The 20,953-nt window shown below is 28.4% G+C and overlaps 1 protein-coding gene across 1 annotated transcript in view; it reads left to right on the top strand.

Moving 5' to 3' along the window:
* Window positions 1–1,483: 1,483 nt before the first annotated feature.
* The window catches only part of LOC129981651 (uncharacterized), a 33,261-nt gene continuing 13,791 nt past the window's right edge, over window positions 1,484–20,953 (top strand). Inside the window, exon 1 of the mRNA XM_056092581.1 lies at window positions 1,484–1,717. Within this exon, the coding sequence (XP_055948556.1) occupies window positions 1,608–1,717 (110 nt within the window). The 5' untranslated portion in view covers window positions 1,484–1,607. The remainder of the gene's footprint in view (window positions 1,718–20,953) is intronic.

Raw genomic sequence — 20,953 nt, 5'->3', positions numbered from 1 at the left:
TTTATATTTTATATTTCTAGAAAAATGTTGCGCTTTAGAATGAAAAGTATAAATCCAATCCTTAAAAAATGCCCGATTATATATAGTGAATATTATTTAAATTAGTGTAACATTTACATTTTTTTATTGTTTTATTTAAAATTAAATTTTAACTGTGTATTTAAGCGTATTATGCAGAAATAATTTTTTTTTTTGAAAATGAACCTCAATTAAATATTTTCTTATTTTAGTTTGCTAAAATTTGTTATTTAAAGTCACGTTTATAAAAATTAAATTAAAGTGTATGGCAAAACTCGTTTTTAAAAGATGGGGAGGAGAAAAGGGCCCTAAAACTTAGATTATCTAAAGGTGCCTAGAAAATTTAATTCGAGCCTAAATATGTAATAAAAATTTAATTTTAAAAAATTGTCTTTTTAATTATACCAATTTAATATTGATGTGAATTTTTCCTGGATCTTGGCAATTCCTTTAATTTTTATTATTATTATTATTTGCTTAATATTCAGCAGTCCTGAAATTCAAACCTTTTTCATCGTTTCATCAAATATTTAATAGCTTTATTTTATTCCCATTGCTGAAAGCTAAAGAAAGCGGATTCTATTTAATATTTATATAGCTTCCAAAACAAATAATAAAGTGAAATTGCAGTACCGAGACATTTAGCACATATATGAAGTGAATATTTACGTTTTTAATAGTGGTATGGTGTTATGGGACAATTTCCATTAGAAAGGTCCATGCATATATAAGCAAAGCTTAAGTATGATAATTAACATAACACGGTGTTATTGTCAAACAGTTTGGCTGCATCACGGACAAGAAGTTATATCTGAAATCAAATATAACCAATATTCCCAACCAACCACCTGGTAATAATATAAAACCATCTCATTTTTATCTGTTCTTTTCCTATTTTGTCCTTTCTAAATTTATTTTATATAGAAACCATTAAAACTTAATTTTTCATTTTTGAATAAAAATTGTCTTCATTGAATTTGTTATTTTAATTTAATATTTTATTTTGAAAATTAGATATTTAATAAATTACTATTTTTTTTAATAGTTCTAAACATAGAAGACAATATATATATATATATATATATATATATATATATATATTCTATTCTTTGAGCAACTTTCCTTTTACATTAAATTTTTGAATGGTTACTGTTTATTTACATTTGAGTAATAAAAAAAAATATCTTAAAATGCACATTTTCTTCACTTAATTAAAAAAAAATGTTGAGTTATTTTTTGAACAGAAAGACTTATTTAATTTATTATTTTGATAAGTGAAAACAATTTCTGTTGTGCAAACAAGACATGAATCTATTCGAAGAATTAAAAAAAAATTAACATTAAAATTTCTAATATCTCGCCAAGAGCGAATATGAAGTGTTATAGCATACTGAAATAGACGATTTCCTTCCAATGAACAACCGCGCATCCATTGTCATGACGTCACGTTTGACCAATGGTAAACTTTACTACTCTACAGGTGTTTGCTACCTTTTGATGTGAATGGCGCTAAAATGATTCTACACACATTGTTGTGATTTCCAAAGAATTTGTAAAATCTTGGTTTTGTTTCTTGTAAGAAGCCTATTATGAGTGCTTATCGTTTTTTGCCCTTTAGTAGTGAGGATATTTTAAAATTGTTACCATTTCAAAGCAGTAATTCTGGAGAAAGTTGTGCAATTATAGAAGACAACAATTCGTAAGTCTATTTTTTTTATTTATTATTGTTTTACCCGATTAAATAATAAAATATGATGGTTAACTTATAAATTTTTATATCACAGACTCTGATTTCTTAGAACAATTGATTGCATATTTATCATACTGATGTAAATTATATTTCTTTTATTGTTGACATTGCAAATTTATGAGTGTAAGGTGCCTGAAATCGAATATCCTCACCAAAAAAATCTTATTATTTATTTAAAATCAGTTTCTTTATTATATAGTTGTTATATAATAAAGAAACTGATTAAATATCTAATCACCATCTTATGGGAAATTCTGAATTTAATACCGACTAGTTTTTCAGAATGTTTTCACTATAAAAAATAATGACTTTAATTTATAATTTTTGAAAAATAGATAATTTTCTATTAGCAATTTAAAATACAATTGTGACTAATATAGTATAATTTGAAGTATTTAATTTAGTGTATAATATTATTAAAATTAATTTTTTATTTTGCAAGTGTAGAAGATTTAAAGATGAGAATACAATTTTAAATGTCTGTAACATTAAAATTTAAATCTTTGAGATGTACTAAAGAGTTTTGAATCACAGACTTTTATCCGATTTCTGTTATGTAATTTTTATTTTAGAAAAATTTGATTGTTCTAAAAACTTTGGTGCAAAGTAACTGTTTTAAGAAACAGAATTTTATTTGTATTTGTTTCCTGTTTACTTAAATAATAAAAATCATCTAATATTGTAGTTCACTTAATGTTACAATTTTCAGTTTTGCAAAATTGTAAATGTTATAATACAGGGTTTCTTGAATCTTTTCATCTTTTTTTATTTTTTTGGAAAGCAATAAATTTTTATTACTCCAGTTTCAATTTTCGTTACTGCTTTTAAAATTGGGAAACAAATATAAAAATGAAACATGAACATATTATCAAAAGAGCATATTATGTAAAGAGATTAAAATGAATATAATTGAACAAATATAATAAAATTCTTTAAGCCAAAATTATTTTATTAACTGTTTTATTTCAAATTTGGAAAAATATGAAATGAACATTGTTAGAGAGTTTATGTGATTCTTCCCTTGTGTTCTAAGTGATGTTACATTTAAAAAAGTTCTTATATTATGCAAGGTGCAGATGTTGTTAAAAGTGAATAGTATAAGATGGTTATTATTTTTCTTTTTGATATTCTAATTTTTACCAAATATTTGTTTTTATGATATTTGGAATTGAAATAGGTGCTGAAATTATTTATATAGGTATATATAAATAATAATAATGATATATATATGCATAAATAATTAATATTATATAGGTATTAAAATTTGGTATAGGTCAAAAGGTATTGAAATTATAATTTCTGTATCTTATTTTGGAACTTTTAAATTACATTTAAATAATACATGGATGTTATAATTTAATGAAAAAATTATACTGGATCTATAAACATCTGAAAGGTTTATATATCTTAATTAACCAAAACAGCAATATATTCTCAAACTGAAGGTATCATCGTATTAGAGAATAAAGAAGATTTAGCTGTTAAATAGTTAAAATATTCTTTCATAAATCTTTGATAGCATGAAAAAAATAGGTAATATTTTAAATTTTTGGAATGGATAGTTGTTATTTATTTCCCATTGCTGTAATTATCACTACCGTAACAGTTTTTCTGTTTTATAACTGATAATAAATCATCTTGATCATTAAAAATTTGTTATTAGCATAAATAGCTGGTGCTGAAAGTAAAGTAGTATTTTTGCCTTCTCTCTTTTTTTTTTTTTTTTTTTTCCCCTGCCTAATCATATTTATCTTTAAAAACTAAAATTATTATATAAAAAATCAGTAAAAGTTACTGTACTGTAATATCTGTATGTGCCATTTCTTCATCACTTTATCACTAGTTAACAATGTTAGAAATGTGTGTATGAAGTTGTTGATGATTTAATTAATAAATTTTAATATTTTTTTCTGAAAGGGTCACAATAAAAAAAAATATTTTTATTTTGACATACACATATTTTATTAAAATTCAGGTATCCAGATATAAAATATCAAGATTGCAGAGATATAAAACAGATATAGCAAAGGATGGGTAAGTGAAGGAGGATATAAATTTCTCTGACTCCAATCTTTAAGGGTACTTATAAGACAATATTTTGGAATTTATTATTTAAATTTTTTTTTATTTATCTTGATTTATTTCATGTTTATAAAGGGGGAATTTGGTTATTAATTGTTCTTTTATTTCCTGAAGAAGTTAATTAAAAGTTTTAAGTTTTAAAAATATATGCATTTATGTGTTTTTTTTTTTACGATACATATCATAATTGAGATTGACTGAGGAGCAAAAAAGTATAGATATTTTGGTTGCCAGTCTTAGAAAACATTTAATCTGTTTTTTGAAATAAAATGAAAAAAGAGGCGAACAAAATAATACCATCCTTCGAGTTTCAGCAATTTTTGCAAAGGCACTGATGATGATTGAGTGCTATAACATCATATTATACTTTGGGCGACTTGTATACTCAGTATTGTATTGCAATACACTATTTTAATGTTTTCAAGATTTGCTATTAATTTTAAAATTTTTTATTCTATTCAAATCATTTTAATGTGTGTGCTTTTTTCAGGGGAGAAACTGAATTTAATATTTCCAGAAAAAAATATTCGAATAAGTAATAAATTGAAGGTTAAAAGGCCAAAAATACTTAAAATAAAAAATTCTTTTTACATATTAATAGAGAAGGAGAGTAGCAGAAGACTATAACTAAATATTAAGCAATGGATGCCAAGATAGAAGATATAGATACTGCTGGTACTAGTCTTGGAAGATACCATTTGAACAAAACATTAATGCACTTATATTTCTTTTTGAAATTAAAATTGTCAGTTAATGAAGAAAAAAAAATAATGCTATGACCTGCACATGGTTTTGATTAACCACTAATAATGGCTGAAAGGAGAGAAAGGGAAATTCATATTATAGCAGAGATTCCATTTTTCTTGTTATGATACTGCCTGATATCTTCTGAAGAATTAATTCTGCCATACTTAAGCATTCTTCGAAGCTGAAAGATGATTTTAATACAGAAATCTAATGTGCATAGGTAACTTTTGATAGCTTGTGAACCTAGTTGATCAGCAGTCATATTTCATATACACTGTAGTTTTCTTTTAACCCAAAAGACATAAAATGTAATAGATGATCATCACTTCCTGTTGTACATGATATCCTGGATAGAAAAGAAATTAACTGAAGCTAATTATATTTATATTTCAATATTTATGTTTACTTATAAATGTAATGCAGATTTCCATACAGACTTTGTTTTAATACAAAACAATTTGAGCCTAAGAATTTACCTTTCACTTTGCATTATAAATTTGTTGCATTTTCAGTTTTCATGAGACTGAATGTAGCTCTAAATATGAAACCAAGCTTGCTTGGCTTGGCTGATTTCTTTTTTTGAATTTTCCCCTTTGCAAAAGCAATACAAAATTTTGAATTAATTTTTGAATAAAATATAATAAAATTTTGCATCTTTCAAATTGGAACAAAATGAAAAATGCTATATTCTGAAGGTAAAATTAAAAAAATATATATTAGCATTTCAATGAAATGCTACTATTTTTAAAACGCTATTATTATTACTTTCACTACTATTTCATTTTTGTTCTAATCCTGGGTCTGAAAGAGTGCTAGTTACATTTTTATCCGTTTGGAACTTTTTCTTCTGAATAAAAGCCACATTAGCCTTAAATCTGAATCTTGACTTTGTAACAGAAAGGAGAGATGTAGGTAAGTTATTATTATTATTATTATTATTTGCACCCGTTTGTTTTGAGTGGTTTAGGAAAAATTGACGATGCCTGAAACATTATTATTTTTTTATTATTATTTATTTGATTTTATTTTACCTTAAAAAAATGACATAAATGCTTTACTGTTTTGTCAGGATAGCACCCTTTAGGATTATTAATAATTCACTTTCTGCTCTTGTACCAAAGGATCATAGTTCTTCTACTGCATTTTTCAGTTTATTGCATATTAAAAACTGCAAAGGTTTGAAGAACCTTTAGAGGGTATGGAAATTTTATTAGAAAATGCGAGCTCAGTTGTCTTCCCTGCCATCTGACCATGGCTGAAAATTTATCCCAGAAATAGATCTTATATAACTTCAAAATATGATATAAAAAACTGGAATTTGAAAGTTTATGCAATTCCAATATCATTTAAACAATAGTTACATATTAAGAAATTGTTGATAAGGTGCATTTTAATAGATAAAGGATAAACCAAAGTTCAATGATCTCAACATTCTATATATGCACTTGAGTTTAAAACCACAATTTAAGAAGCCTAGTCTGAGCATTAAAAAAGTTATTGGTTTGGTATGACTGTCATTAGAAGGTGTTTTCCCTGTTTTTGCATTCTTTATATAATATTAAGATAAAATCACATATGTGCACTATGTCTGTTCTAGGATTTAACAGACATTGGTTTTAATGTATAAAAGATTACTATCCGTCCAGAATTAAGCTATATAGAACTCTTAAATGGGGTAACTCATATGCTCGTTCCAAAACCAAATTTTTTTTTATAAATTTAATATCTATATAAGGTGTTTCTTTATGTAAATAAAATTATGACAAACTGAAATCATAAAATATTTAATTGTAGTTCACCTCCAAGAGAGCTGATGTTAATATTTTACATATAAGTTTTATTTAGAAAAGTAGTTTTTAAAAATGATGTACAAATTCTAAAGCTTTTTAATGCATTCTAATTCTCAAGGTTTAACTGGCATTGACTTGAATCAGTTGGACCAATTTGTTTTACAGTGAGTCAAGTACAAAACAACATTGGCCATATTGACATATTAGTGAATTTAAAAACAGGAAGAAAAAATCATAAAAATAACGCCCTGAAAGTAATCACTGATTTTACTCTGAAACAAATGAAAGCACAAAATTAAATAACCTTGAAAATACTGAAAAAAAAACCCCTAAACAATGGCATCTATGTCACTTTTTTTATAATCCAGGCCTATTATTATTCCTTTATTCTGTTTAATAGTATGATAAGGGTGATACAAATTTCATTTAATGGTTTCTAGTTTATAAAATAGTTGTTCTGTTTTTGTTTTATGACTTTTTGTTTTTAATAATTAGGTGTAAAAGTTATTTAAAGAATTATTTTTACTCAGCTTTTCATCATCACCATCATTATTTTTTAAATTTACAAGTTAAAAGTATTAAACCAAATTTTTTTTGTTTCAAAATTTTATTTTGCCTTATTTTCCATTTTTATAAATATGAAATGATTTTTACTTTCTTGTATGCTTAGTATAGAGAAATTCTTCTGGGAAGAATTCTTCAGTTCTTCTGGGAGGTGTCTTATTTTGGTGTTTTTGCAAAGGCAGTTGCTTGGATATCATTTAAAAAAAGAATCTATCAGTCACACATTTTGCTCTTCTTTTAAGAATCCATTCATATGATATTATTATGAAAATGTAATACATTGCTTCCTTGTGCACTTAATGACATAGTAAAGAAGAGATATTTACAAATATTTTAATGGACTGTCATTGGCGACAAAATGAAGATTATAGAAAATACAAGAATTATGACGTTATTTCTATTAAGACTAGATCCGTACATATTTCTCGAATATTTCATCCTTACTACGGAGACTATAAAAATGCGAGAGAACTAAAGCGAGGATATCTAACCAATTCTCTCTTCATAGTGTTGATCGCAGAGCGAGCTCTCAGGTTGTATATTGAACTGTTTTCTGTTTAACGATCTGCTGTTTGCGTATGTGTTGTTAATTTTTGCAAGTTCTATAGATATGCGCACTTCGGCTTAGTTTTGTTATTTATGCTTCTTCGTGGAATGGAGCTTCGTTATCGAGCTTGTTGGACTTCTTATTGCACACCCACCGAACAATTTCTGTAGCAATATCTTCGAATGGGTAAATATTGGTTTTGCTTTTGATTCGCCCTTACTCTTCTTGTCACTGCCACCTGTTGACCGAAATTATCATATGCTGCTTACCATTTCGGACCATTCTAAGACCCAACTTTTCATTGCAGAAATTTGTAAAATTCTTAACCCTGGGAATCTTCCACAATTATTCGTTCGTTAAAACAATGAAATCTCGCTTAAAAAGCAAAACCAAATGTAAAAAATTATTCGTTTAACAAGCTTAGTTTCACATAACGAATGGCGGAGAGACATGGTAAATTCACATGCTGGATTGGCTTGTTATCAGTCTGTGTTGAATCCTAGTTTGAAGAGAGTGCTTATATCCACATGGAAAAAGTCCTGATCGGATAGCGTTGTCGAACGGTCCTAAGAGGTTTGAGCAAGTGTCTTGGTGTCTTAATCGACAAGATTTTGCCCTTGATCAAGATTATGGGGCCAGATGTGAATAGCAGCGACATCGATGAGCTGGTAGACATAGCCAAGATCGCCGAAGAGCTTATAGGGTCGCATTCTGTGTCACAGTAAAAAGCTGCGGAGGAGATTTGGTCAGAAGAGGAAGAAATAATAGATGCAGATGAGCAATAACCTTCTAGAAAAATAAGAGATGCTGAAAGCATGGGAAATTGTTACATTGTATGTTGAGAAGTATCATCATGATAAAGCAATAGCTATGGTCGTTGCAAATGCGTTTAAAAATAATGCTGTGTCCCCTTTTCGTCTAATTTTGAAGCGCAGTCAAAGATAATTGTCTTCAAACAATTTTCTTGTAAAAAAAGCATCATTATAAATAAAAAAATTACATTACTATTCATTTGTTTGAGTATTTTTTCGGAATAGCACGTGTTGTCCTAATTAGTATGGAGTCCCATTGAACAAGTTGTTTTGCTTTATGAGTAAGATTCGAGAATTAATTACGCTTGTTAAGCGAAATTCTGTATTTTTCATTTTGTTGTTGTCTTACTTGAGGATCAAAATATTTTTTTTTTTAAATCTGTAAAATAATCATAAGAATGTAGCAGTTGCATTATTCTATCTTCTTTTTTGGATAATAGATGGCGATGTCTGATTAGGTATGCATCCCATAGTGCATTGCAATTGTAATTATAAGGAGATGATATGCTTTTTAATGTCTTATCTTTCGTGTTTGTTTGTGTGAAATGTGATCATTAAAGAAATGTTCTCGAAAACATGGATCCTCTTGCTTCCACTGCACAGATCATAATGATCTTCATTCCACCTCAAGATCGTAATTAGTCGTTGTCGCAACCGTTAGTTATTGGTGTGCACTTATATTTGCACCTTGATTGATCTTTCGATAATAATAATGGCTTCTCTAAAGTTAACGATCATATTCCTGGAATATAGCTCAGTATTTCGAGAAATTATGCTAGGACTTATTTTTTGATTCAGTCTTATTTTCGCAGAAACAAGGTTGGCGAAAATATCACTTCATTTTTACATACAAATTTTAATTTTTAACTCTTTGATTTTAAGCATATTTGACTGACACTTTATTGCCTTTCATATATGTGTCTTGAGTTTGAGTTTCATTACGTCACTACCATCTCCACAAAAGCTGATACAATAATTTCTGTATCTTTCAAATGTATTATTATTTTTTTATTTCATTGTTTCAACGCTTGTTTGAAAAAGAAATTCATTGGCCGGGGTCCGATGGAACAGCCGAAGATTATTTTATGACGGGCTAGGCAGCAGAGCCTGAATTCATTCCAAATGTGTGAACTCGTAAAGCAGGCTCGTGATAGCAGGCATTCAAAACGTCCTATAAAGTGGAAATCGAGGTCTTTGGTACTACATCATCATGAGCTGCCGGTTTACCAGACCCTTCCTGATTTCAAATAGCATATCAAAACATCACAATCAGGCACTCCCAGAAGCAGCCTTTTTTCTTTCCGCATGTTACTTTTCCTTTCATTAAAGAATTTACTTAACTAAGCAGTGAAAGCGCGAAAAATAGTAGAGCTCTCGCTATGGTGGCTAAATGTGCTCTTTAAAAGATCAAGAGGCAACAATTCTCAAGTTTCGAAGAAGTACAGCACTCAAGGAGTTGGTTAAAGAGAGCTTGCAATTCGCATGTATTTCTTACTAGCAATACAGATGGTAGTTATTTTGAAGGAAACATCAATATAGGTTCTCTTTATACTTATTCGTCCGTAATAAAATAAGGTTCAAAACCTTTCAAAATAGTATATTACGTTTTTTTATTATGTAAATTGTTTTTTAGAGTACGCGAAAGGCGTAGTAATTTTAGTTTTTATCCAAAGGAAATAGTTTTAAATTGTTCATTAAGCCGAAACATTATGACTTTTTCATTTCCCGCTGAGTATATAATTTTTGATTATATAATAAGAACATTAAAAAATTATTTAAAGATCACGTTTTAAAAGTTTAATGAATTAATGTTTTCCCCTGTTCGTTTTTAAGCCCATCGTGTAAGACAATTTATTCTGATGAATAATTTTTCAAGATAAATAGTTGTTTTGACACTTGGTATGTTGCCAGAATCATAAGTATTAATACCAGGAACTCTGTCACAGCTTTTGCTTTTTAAAAACGATTTTTTTTAAGTAAGAAATTATTTTCCTAAACGAAGTGCATCATCCGGGAACTCTTGTTATGTTGGTGAAACTTGGGAAAAGCTACCGTCTGTGTTGCATTATTAAATGCCTTATCATGTCTAAGAAGCATTCAAAATAATGAAGTTACGATTATAATCAAATTGCACGCTACGTAATTTTAAAGGCGTGGCTTCTGGATTAAAATAAGATGCACGATTGTTGCCAAGATGATTCATAGTTCTTAAAGTAGGTCATTTTGTGCGTACACCTACTTTTAATATCGAAAACGGACCGATAATATTTCACGCTCGCTAGTTGCTATGAGACTGCATAAATTAGTGGTTACCAAAATAAACACGTGGGGAAATTGCCAGTTTTATGTCTATTTCGTTAGAATTGTGCTAAGATTAGTGAGTGATTTCACTTCGTGGAAAAAAAATCAGCCCCCGAAAACAGTCATCTTCTCAGAATGACATTTTTAGACAGTGTTTTTATTATTTCGGTATGTCACGCTTAAATTCTTTAATGCCGTACGCTACCGTTTGTAAACAGTTTGATGAAACTGTTAAGAAGAATTTGCATGTTATTTTCTTTAATTTGTGAGTGTGATGCTTTAAGCTTTATATTTTTAATTTATATTTAAAGATAAATAATAGAATCGTTAAGAAATACACCCTCATAATAAAAATAGTAAAATACTAGTTTTACTTTTTATCTGCAAATAATGAAACATATATTTTTTAAACTTAAATTTTCGAAAATTTATTAATGAAATGAAAAATAGTGACATAATGATCTCCTTCTTATGCAAAAACTATTAACTTAACTACTTTGAATAACTAAGAAAATATGATTTAAAATCATGAGCTTATTTCAAAATTATCAGGTGCAGTTTAAACAGTGAATTGTACTATATAGCACGGATAGAGTAAATCTTCAATATCTTTTTTCAATATTTGTATACCAGATTATGATCTTACCAGTTTCAAGGAGAATGGACTTTGTATATATTTGTTAGCAGTTAACGCCATCTGGTTTAAATTGTTAGTTATATTTATGTCCCGTTTTGAAGTAACACTTGAATTATTTTTGGACGGACCTCATAATTTTGAACTCTGTCTCAGATTACGAGGGCACTTGAACTGCTATAACTTCTCCAAACTTCGGCACCACACCGGTGAAAGGAAATTTGATCTCGACGTATTTTAGCATGCACCAGACCAGCTTACACAGTGATTCGTTGATGGAATCAGGTTTCGAACCTGAGACCTTCTGATCTGGAAACCATGACTTTACTACCAGACCTTATTGCCTCTAAAATTGTCTAATGTGCTTGATCTGAAACTTTAACTTAAAATGGACTCAAGTGTTTATTTAGGACTTTCTAAACTCTCAGATTTCTTGTAATAGACTGTCACATGATAATATGAAGCTAATTTATAGTCAACGACTACTCTAGTTAACAATATAGGGAAAATTATGAAGTGTATTATTACACCTAGAATTGACACGATTAAGATTTTATTGCATTTAAAAGATTTCAGATTGTCGACTAGAGATGATAATTTATTACTGATTACGTGTGATTATCGGGGCCGCATGACTTAATATTGCAGCCAGTTGTTGTTTATGACATATCAAATGAAAAATAATAAGAAAGCTACTCGGAGTATTATTATATCCAGTTAAATAGGTATAATATCAGCAGTAATCATTAATATTAAAAACATATACAGGGTGTCTCAAAAACCTCAACCGCGGCTTTTATTTCTGAAATATTGATCGTATACATATATTGTAAATTACAAAGTTGCGTAAAAAAAGGTGCAAATTGCCTTGAAATCAATTAAAAGTTTTCAGGGAATTTAAAAAAATATAAAATTTAAATTTTTATAGGACCCCGTACAAAAAAATTCCCAATGTGCCCCATTCTCTAATAAGGTCATGTACGAAATTTCAGCATTTTATCGCAAAAAGTCTCAAAGATATGAAACTACATAAATACTGACTTAAACGACTTTTCGATGTCTGGATATCAGTTCGCAGAGAGGAAAAATCATGTCGGATGTTCGTGTTTTAGGGGTCGTACACAAATTAACAAAAAAAAAGTAATGACTGAATAAATAAATAATAATTTTTTTATTTATTGGTTCAAAAGTATTAAAAATGTGTAGAAATAATAACTGAAAGGAAAGATTATTTTAATGAAAGATTACATAAGATTTTTTACAAATTCACTGACTGTGCTATTTTATAGTTATATTCTGTAATTCATGATGTAAAATTTTAAAGTATTTTTCAGAAAGCATAGGTTTTAAAATTTGTATTAACATATCTTTGAGAATTTTCATGATAACATTCTGAAATTTTGTACATGACCTTGTTAGAGGATGGGGCACATTTTACTCATTGAGGAATTTTTTTTGGTACAGGGTCCGTATAAAAATTTAAATTTTGTATTTTTTAAAGTTTAATCCCCTGAAAATTTTAATCGATTTCATAGCATTTTGCATCTTTTTTACGCAACTTTATAATTTACAATATATGTCTACGATCAATATTTAAGAAATAAAAGCCGCGGTCGTGGTTTTTGAGACACCCTGTGTAATAAAAGGGGCATGAACATTTTTCAAAGGGGCATGTACATTTTTCAAAATTGCACGATTGAATTCTTTAATTATATTTTTGTGTAGAAGAATTTTAAAAAAACAAGTGGAGTTTTTTTCTTTTTCTTTTTTTTTATATTTAATTTTATTTCTATGTTTGTACGTTAATAAGTTCTGCTTTGTTTGTAAATTATTATCAATTTTTAGAATAAATTGAACTTTTTATAAAATATCTCTTCGAGGCTATTGTACTTTTCTAGCCTTACTAGCGTTCTTTCTCATAAACAACTTTTACAAGTTGGTTGATTGGATTGTTTGGCATAAAAGAGAGATCTGACTATTTTGCACCAAACACACAAGATATTACAACTTCTACAGAGTTCTTGCGCCTTCAGTAGAAAATGGTTAATTTACTTTGAAACTTGTTATTTTAAACAAGATTATTTAAACTTGATATTACTTACATATATTTGCTAATTTCTCACTGAAAGTACGCGAATTTTAAGTTAAAGACGTTTGATTCTTCACCAACATTAGGAGACTGTCTCAACTAATAATAAATATGTATCTATCGGCTTAGCTGCAGGTCAAACCGTTTGTCTTAGACTACCAAATTTGATATAAATATGCTTCGAAAAATGCATCTCAGGACGATTTTTTTTGAAATTTTAATTACAAATTTAATTAATTAAAAATGAAACGAGATTTTGGCGTTTTTTAGTGGTAGTTCCCGAAAGTATTATTGCATGAAACTAATTTTCGTCTTTTTAATGATACCACTTTTTTCAGAATTCTTCTTTTATTGCGTGATTGGTACCAATAGATTTTATTATTGCATTGAAATTCGACCGTTTTCATTATTGCTATCTAACCATCTAACCAACTGCTGCTCAATTGCTAAAAAAAAAAAAAAAAAAAAAAAAAAAAAAGACACTTATTGTCTTTGGCGTTAAGCTAGTTCGTTAGGAACAGTCGTTATATTAAATTTCAATTAAATCTCTTGCACATAATTTGATATTCGTAGCTTCGTAGCTCCTTCAACAAAACATTTTTAAACTTCAATCCTAATCGACATTAAGGCTGTGTTATTTTAGTAGCCTTACTCCTGGTTTATTTATTATGTACATGAACCTTCCTAAAAGAGCCGAACTTAATGGTGTCAAATTTGCATTAGAAGCTTAACTCTTATCGTGGCAAGATTGCTTTTTTGAAGAAAAGCAAAAAAAAAAAAAAAAAAAAAAAAAAAAAATAGGTATGTATATATATATATATATATATATATATATATATATATATATATATATATATATATATATATATATATATATATATATATAAGGTATATATATAAATATTTTTATAAAGTTGTATGTATGGTATACTATACAAAATGAGCATAAGGGTTAACTATCTGCGTTATTTTAGTCCCTTATAGTCATTTGAACTTGCATTTATTTATTTGCTTTGATTTTAACATTATAACTTTGCGGTGTATTTTACTTATTGTATAAGCAAGTCTAACGGCTAATTAAATAGCTGAATTAAAAATGTTGATAAAATCAGCATGAGTGGATACAAGAGGATACAATAAAGGTCTTATCCTCCTTCCTCCGCAAAAAACTGTAAGCGAATTCCTTGTATGGCATTGGCGAGTAATAGTTACGAAATATAGATCTTTGGCATTAATATAATATTTATATTGAATCTGTCATGTGAATCTATATTTTAAACGTCTATTTTACGACCGAATGGAATCAAAATTCACACAGTTATAGAGACAAGATAATAAATCGAATTTCATTGGTTTAAGTCACTGTATTTGTGAGTTATTGTCTTTATATGCATGCTAAAATACAGATGGCGAACCGTTTGACATATTTCGTCCAAAATTTCATTAGTATCTATATTAGCCTGTGTACCAAATTTTATTCACTTATCCTAGTTACCCAGCTCTCTTGCACTCGAACAGCCAGACTACCTATAAATGAATTTCGTTCCAAATTTCATAAGTATTTATATTAGCCTGTATACCAAATTTTATTCACCTATCCTAGTTACCGAGCTCTCTTGTATTAGAACAGCCAGACTACCTATAAATGAATTTCGTTCCAAATTTCATAAGTATTTATATTAGCCTGTATACCAAATTTTATTCACCTATCCTGGTTACCGAGCTCTCTTGTATTAGAACAGCCAGACTACCTATAAATGAATTTCGTTCCAAATTTCATAAGTATTTATATTAGCCTGTATACCAAATTTTATTCACCTATCCTGGTTACCGAGCTCTCTTGTATTAGAACAGCCAGACTACCTATAAATGAATTTCGTTCCAAATTTCATAAGTATTTATATTAGCCTGTATACCAAATTTTATTCACCTATCCTGGTTACCGAGCTCTCTTGTATTAGAACAGCCAGACTACCTATAAATGAATTTCGTTCCAAATTTCATAAGTATTTATATTAGCCTGTATACCAAATTTTATTCACCTATCCTGGTTACCGAGCTCTCTTGTATTAGAACAGCCAGACTACCTATAAATGAATTTCGTTCCAAATTTCATAAGTATTTATATTAGCCTGTATACCAAATTTTATTCACCTATCCTGGTTACCGAGCTCTCTTGTATTAGAACAGCCAGACTACCTATAAATGAATTTCGTTCCAAATTTCATAAGTATTTATATTAGCCTGTATACCAAATTTTATTCACCTATCCTGGTTACCGAGCTCTCTTGTATTAGAACAGCCAGACTACCTATAAATGAATTTCGTTCCAAATTTCATAAGTATTTATATTAGCCTGTATACCAAATTTTATTCACCTATCCTGGTTACCGAGCTCTCTTGTATTAGAACAGCCAGACTACCTATAAATGAATTTCGTTCCAAATTTCATAAGTATTTATATTAGCCTGTATACCAAATTTTATTCACCTATCCTGGTTACCGAGCTCTCTTGTATTAGAACAGCCAGACTACCTATAAATGAATTTCGTTCCAAATTTCATAAGTATTTATATTAGCCTGTATACCAAATTTTATTCACCTATCCTGGTTACCGAGCTCTCTTGTATTAGAACAGCCAGACTACCTATAAATGAATTTCGTTCCAAATTTCATAAGTATTTATATTAGCCTGTATACCAAATTTTATTCACCTATCCTGGTTACCGAGCTCTCTTGTATTAGAACAGCCAGACTACCTATAAATGAATTTCGTTCCAAATTTCATAAGTATTTATATTAGCCTGTATACCAAATTTTATTCACCTATCCTGGTTACCGAGCTCTCTTGTATTAGAACAGCCAGACTACCTATAAATGAATTTCGTTCCAAATTTCATAAGTATTTATATTAGCCTGTATACCAAATTTTATTCACCTATCCTGGTTACCGAGCTCTCTTGTATTAGAACAGCCAGACTACCTATAAATGAATTTCGTTCCAAATTTCATAAGTATTTATATTAGCCTGTATACCAAATTTTATTCACCTATCCTGGTTACCGAGCTCTCTTGTATTAGAACAGCCAGACTACCTATAAATGAATTTCGTTCCAAATTTCATAAGTATTTATATTAGCCTGTATACCAAATTTTATTCACCTATCCTGGTTACCGAGCTCTCTTGTATTAGAACAGCCAGACTACCTATAAATGAATTTCGTTCCAAATTTCATAAGTATTTATATTAGCCTGTATACCAAATTTTATTCACCTATCCTGGTTACCGAGCTCTCTTGTATTAGAACAGCCAGACTACCTATAAATGAATTTCGTTCCAAATTTCATAAGTATTTATATTAGCCTGTATACCAAATTTTATTCACCTATCCTGGTTACCGAGCTCTCTTGTATTAGAACAGCCAGACTACCTATAAATGAATTTCGTTCCAAATTTCATAAGTATTTATATTAGCCTGTATACCAAATTTTATTCACCTATCCTGGTTACCGAGCTCTCTTGCACTCGAACAGCCAGACTGCCTGTAAATAAATTTCGTTCAAAATTTGATAGAATCTACAAATTTGGTCGTCATTCCATATACCAAATTTCAGCTGTCTAACTCTAAGCTTGTTGAATGACCAACAGGCATAATGGTAAAAATGTCTGAAACTTGGAGATTCGACAAAATCTTTAGCTCAAAATTTTGTAACGATTGTAATACTTTCTTTATATTTCGTATACGAGGAAGTAAAAATGAGGGAATAGCAAATATAATCTTTCAATTAATTGGAAAAATTCCTTACTGTCTTAAAAGATTTCGGTAACAAATTATCCTCTGTAACAGAGACAAAACTGTGTATTTGTGTTCTATTTATAAGCATAGAAATAATGAAAGATATACTGAAGAAGTTATCAAAAAATATAATATAAAAATCCAAATTATCTTCAACATATATTGTCTGGCATTCATCCATCATTCTAGTCGAACGGAAGATGAAAGGCCATCGAGCCTAGGAGCTTCTCAACAACCCCCACATCATTGGCATTCAAAAGATATTTCATTGGTGTCTTCTTATATTAACAAGATAAGCGTAACTGGTGTCCTTAGTATTTTTCACCGCAATATTTTGAAGCAGTAAACAAGAAAGTAATGATTTATTTTAATGTTAATATTGAAAATACTTGATTTAAACTTATCAGTTGCATTTTATGTCTGAAATATGTAGTTCTTGAAAGGCATTTTTAAAAAACTGAATTTTTTAAAAATGCCTTTGAAAGTCCTTGAAAATTTTTTTTCTTCAAAAAAAAAAAAAAAAAAAAAAAAAAAATGGAAACCCTGAATTAATCTGATCAAATTAAGTTAGGAATAAAAATACATTTCTACATTTGCAAAGAAAATGGGGAAAAAAAAAAAGAATCTAGTTTTCATATATGGAAGATACGATTGAATTTTTAAACAACACTTTAGGAAATTAAATGGTTCAAATTTCTTTATGACAATAAAATATTATTACAAATTAGACTTAAAAGTATTTTATAAAAATTGTTATAATTCAGATAAAAAATTGCAGGTGTTAAATTAATATTATTAAAAAGTTGATTTTTAGAGTGATATAAAAATAATGCTTGGTTTTTAACTGTGGAATTCTAATTAAAAGTTTCAAAAAATCGTTTCGATTTGCATATTTCCTTAGCTGTGCCATTTATACTAAATTGTGCTAACATATTTGTGCCAAATTTGGCGTTTCTTGGCCATAATCTGTCTTGTATAATGACTAGATATGGATTCTCTTGCACTATTAGCAGAGATAAATATTAAGCGGTTCTTTAAAGATATCGTACTGTCAGTTATCTAGATATCACAATTACATTGCAAGATATATTCCAAAAAATGTTGATTTTCCTTATGAAAGACCATCACTGTATACACAATTAATGATTTACTATAAAGGAAAAGAGGGGTGGTGGTGGTGGTTGGCAGATATTATCTAGGAAGCCGGAAGTACTTTCATCTCTCGAATATTAAATCGAAATGATTAAACAACCAAGGAAAACAGCTTATAAGAAAAAAGGAAGATAAAAAGATATTGGAAAACTATTAAATTCCAGTTTTCTCCGTGATTATGAGTATTGCAGTCCTGAACATGATGTATGAAAACAGGAAGATAAAAAAAAGACATTAGAAAGCTACCAGTATGTCTTTTTTCTCTGTGATTAAGTATGGACTACACTCATTAAGTATGGACACTACAAGTCCTGAACACTATTTTTAAAAAAAGAATTAAAAAAAATGAAAACCGATTGCAATTCATTTATTATCTGAGAAAATGTAAATAATTTAAAAGTTTCCAAAATTCTTAAGTACGACTCTTCGTTAAAATTCTGAGCATTTATATTCAGGTTTAATATGAACCCTTTTAATTTTCATAATTATGAAATAAATTTGTACTCATTTTATAGATTTTTTAAATTTGATTTGCATTGATTCTTATACAATTTTTAGTTTTATTTTAGAAAAATTCTTCTAGTAACATAAAATTTATCCTTTTCCAAATAATTCGATTCTGCTTAACTACAAAACATTTGAATTTACATATACAAAATTTGAATTTATAACCAAAAATTTTAAATTTAGACTTCATCTTTCATTCTATTGCCCAATTTGATAAAGGTTTTATTTTATTACATTCGGGATTTACGATACGTGCTGCCATCTATCGGTATATATGATAATGAAACTAAAATATATTGATAATATTTTCAATTTCAGAGATAATATTAATTGAAATTGTTCTTAAAGATTTAATCATTATTGATACTTATTTTAGACTAGGAATCGGTAATCTACGATTCCGGAGCTGTGACACATCCCTCATATTGGCAAATCGTCCTTTTTACTAAAATAAACCGTATGTAAAAGATATATTAGAGACTATATTAGAAATTAAAACCCTGAATAGCAATGACAGTTTTAGCATTTTACATTTTACCCAAAATTTGATTGAAAACTCCGTTTTTTAGTTAAAACGGGCTTTTAATAGTTAAATATAGAATGTGTGGATCAGAATTGTGTGACGTGGTATCGAACTTGTTAAATAGATCATAAGAAAAATCTGTAAGAAATTAATTTCTGAAGAATTTTTCTTCTCAACTTTTATTGTACATATAATATGGTTTGTATTTTAACATATACTGCAGTTCATTATCATGATTTTGCTTATGTGTAATTTTAATATTTCCTATATATATGATTTATTGTTATCTTAGTGTCAATGTAAAGTCATCAGATCTCACGAATCACATAGAATAGTAAGGATTTTTACTTTTTATACTGGCCTACTTTTGAATTGGCACTTTTTCCCCCAATGAATAGGACCCCTAAATTCTTATTTTGGGGTTTAAGCAATGTAATCATTTTAGCAAAATTTATGTTTAATGTACTTGACTTCAGTTTCATAGTTTTTTTCTGAAGCGAAAATTCATTCAAAATTTCTTCTGGAAATTCTTTTTTTCAGCCTTTGAGTTGAGAAGTTAATTTTTTCTCAAAGTTGATAGAAATCTCTAATTCCATGTATTAATTGACTTGGCATTTAGTTGAGTTATTTTCATAAAAAAGTTTTCAGAAATTACATGGAAATCCTGTTATAATTGTTTTATTGTTAATCATTAATACTGTCGTTTAATTAAAAAGAAGCTGATTTCTGTTCGGTTTTCTTTTTTTGATATTAAAAAGTTGCTATTAATGGCAATTAATTGCATTTATAATTTCCATTTCGAATAACACTTTCCTACAGACTAAATAAAATGGAAGTTTCCATACAAGAAAAATGAATAATTTACGAAATGTGCTGCCATCTATCAATGCGTATAATAATTAAACTAAAATTTAGCGAAAAATGCATTTCAGACACAATATTCAGACTAAATTTCAGTTATAAATTCTTTTAGATTTTATAAAGTTTAGGAAAATACAAATCTTGATATAGTTTATTTTTAGATGTTTTTAATCTTGCTATATTCGAAACTATTTGTAATAAAATGTTTTAACTGCGTTTTTACCTAGGCCAAGATTCCTTGTTCTTTTCTTATTATGAGCTCAACTACATTATTCTTTTCCTCCTCGTGGTTCAAAAAAAAAAAAAAAAAAAAAAAAAAAACGGTGCTAAAAGATTGATTTTACCAAAGCCCGTGGGGCAAAACTGAACGTTAAAAAATTTGTGAATTATATTGGTACAATTTCCATTATAAATTTTTAAAAAATCAAGAATGAACCTTTTGCATCTTTTTAAAAATTACTAATAAATCAAAAATTGGCCAAGAAGTATGTACAGTTTGTCATTTATTTATTACAGTGATGCATTTTATAAGTAGTCAAATATCAAATTATTTTGGGAAATAGTGTTTTGAGATTCCTCTCCAAAATAAGGTAGGTAAAAAACAGGCGACTATTAATGTTATATCATAAGCTTTCATAGAAAATAAAAATTGACGAAATCAAACCAGTGATAGCAGCTGGGAGACTGGTTCATTTGATTGTCCTAATTATTTTAAATATATAGAATGTTTTTAAAATGTATTTTCTGTATTTTGCTATAAATATATCAGCTATAATATC

This window comes from Argiope bruennichi, chromosome 8, assembly GCF_947563725.1.
Source record: "Argiope bruennichi chromosome 8, qqArgBrue1.1, whole genome shotgun sequence".
Classification (NCBI taxonomy): Eukaryota; Metazoa; Arthropoda; class Arachnida; order Araneae; family Araneidae; genus Argiope; species Argiope bruennichi.
Note: the sequence above shows the minus strand (reverse complement) of the source record. Positions and strands in the feature narration are given on the sequence as shown.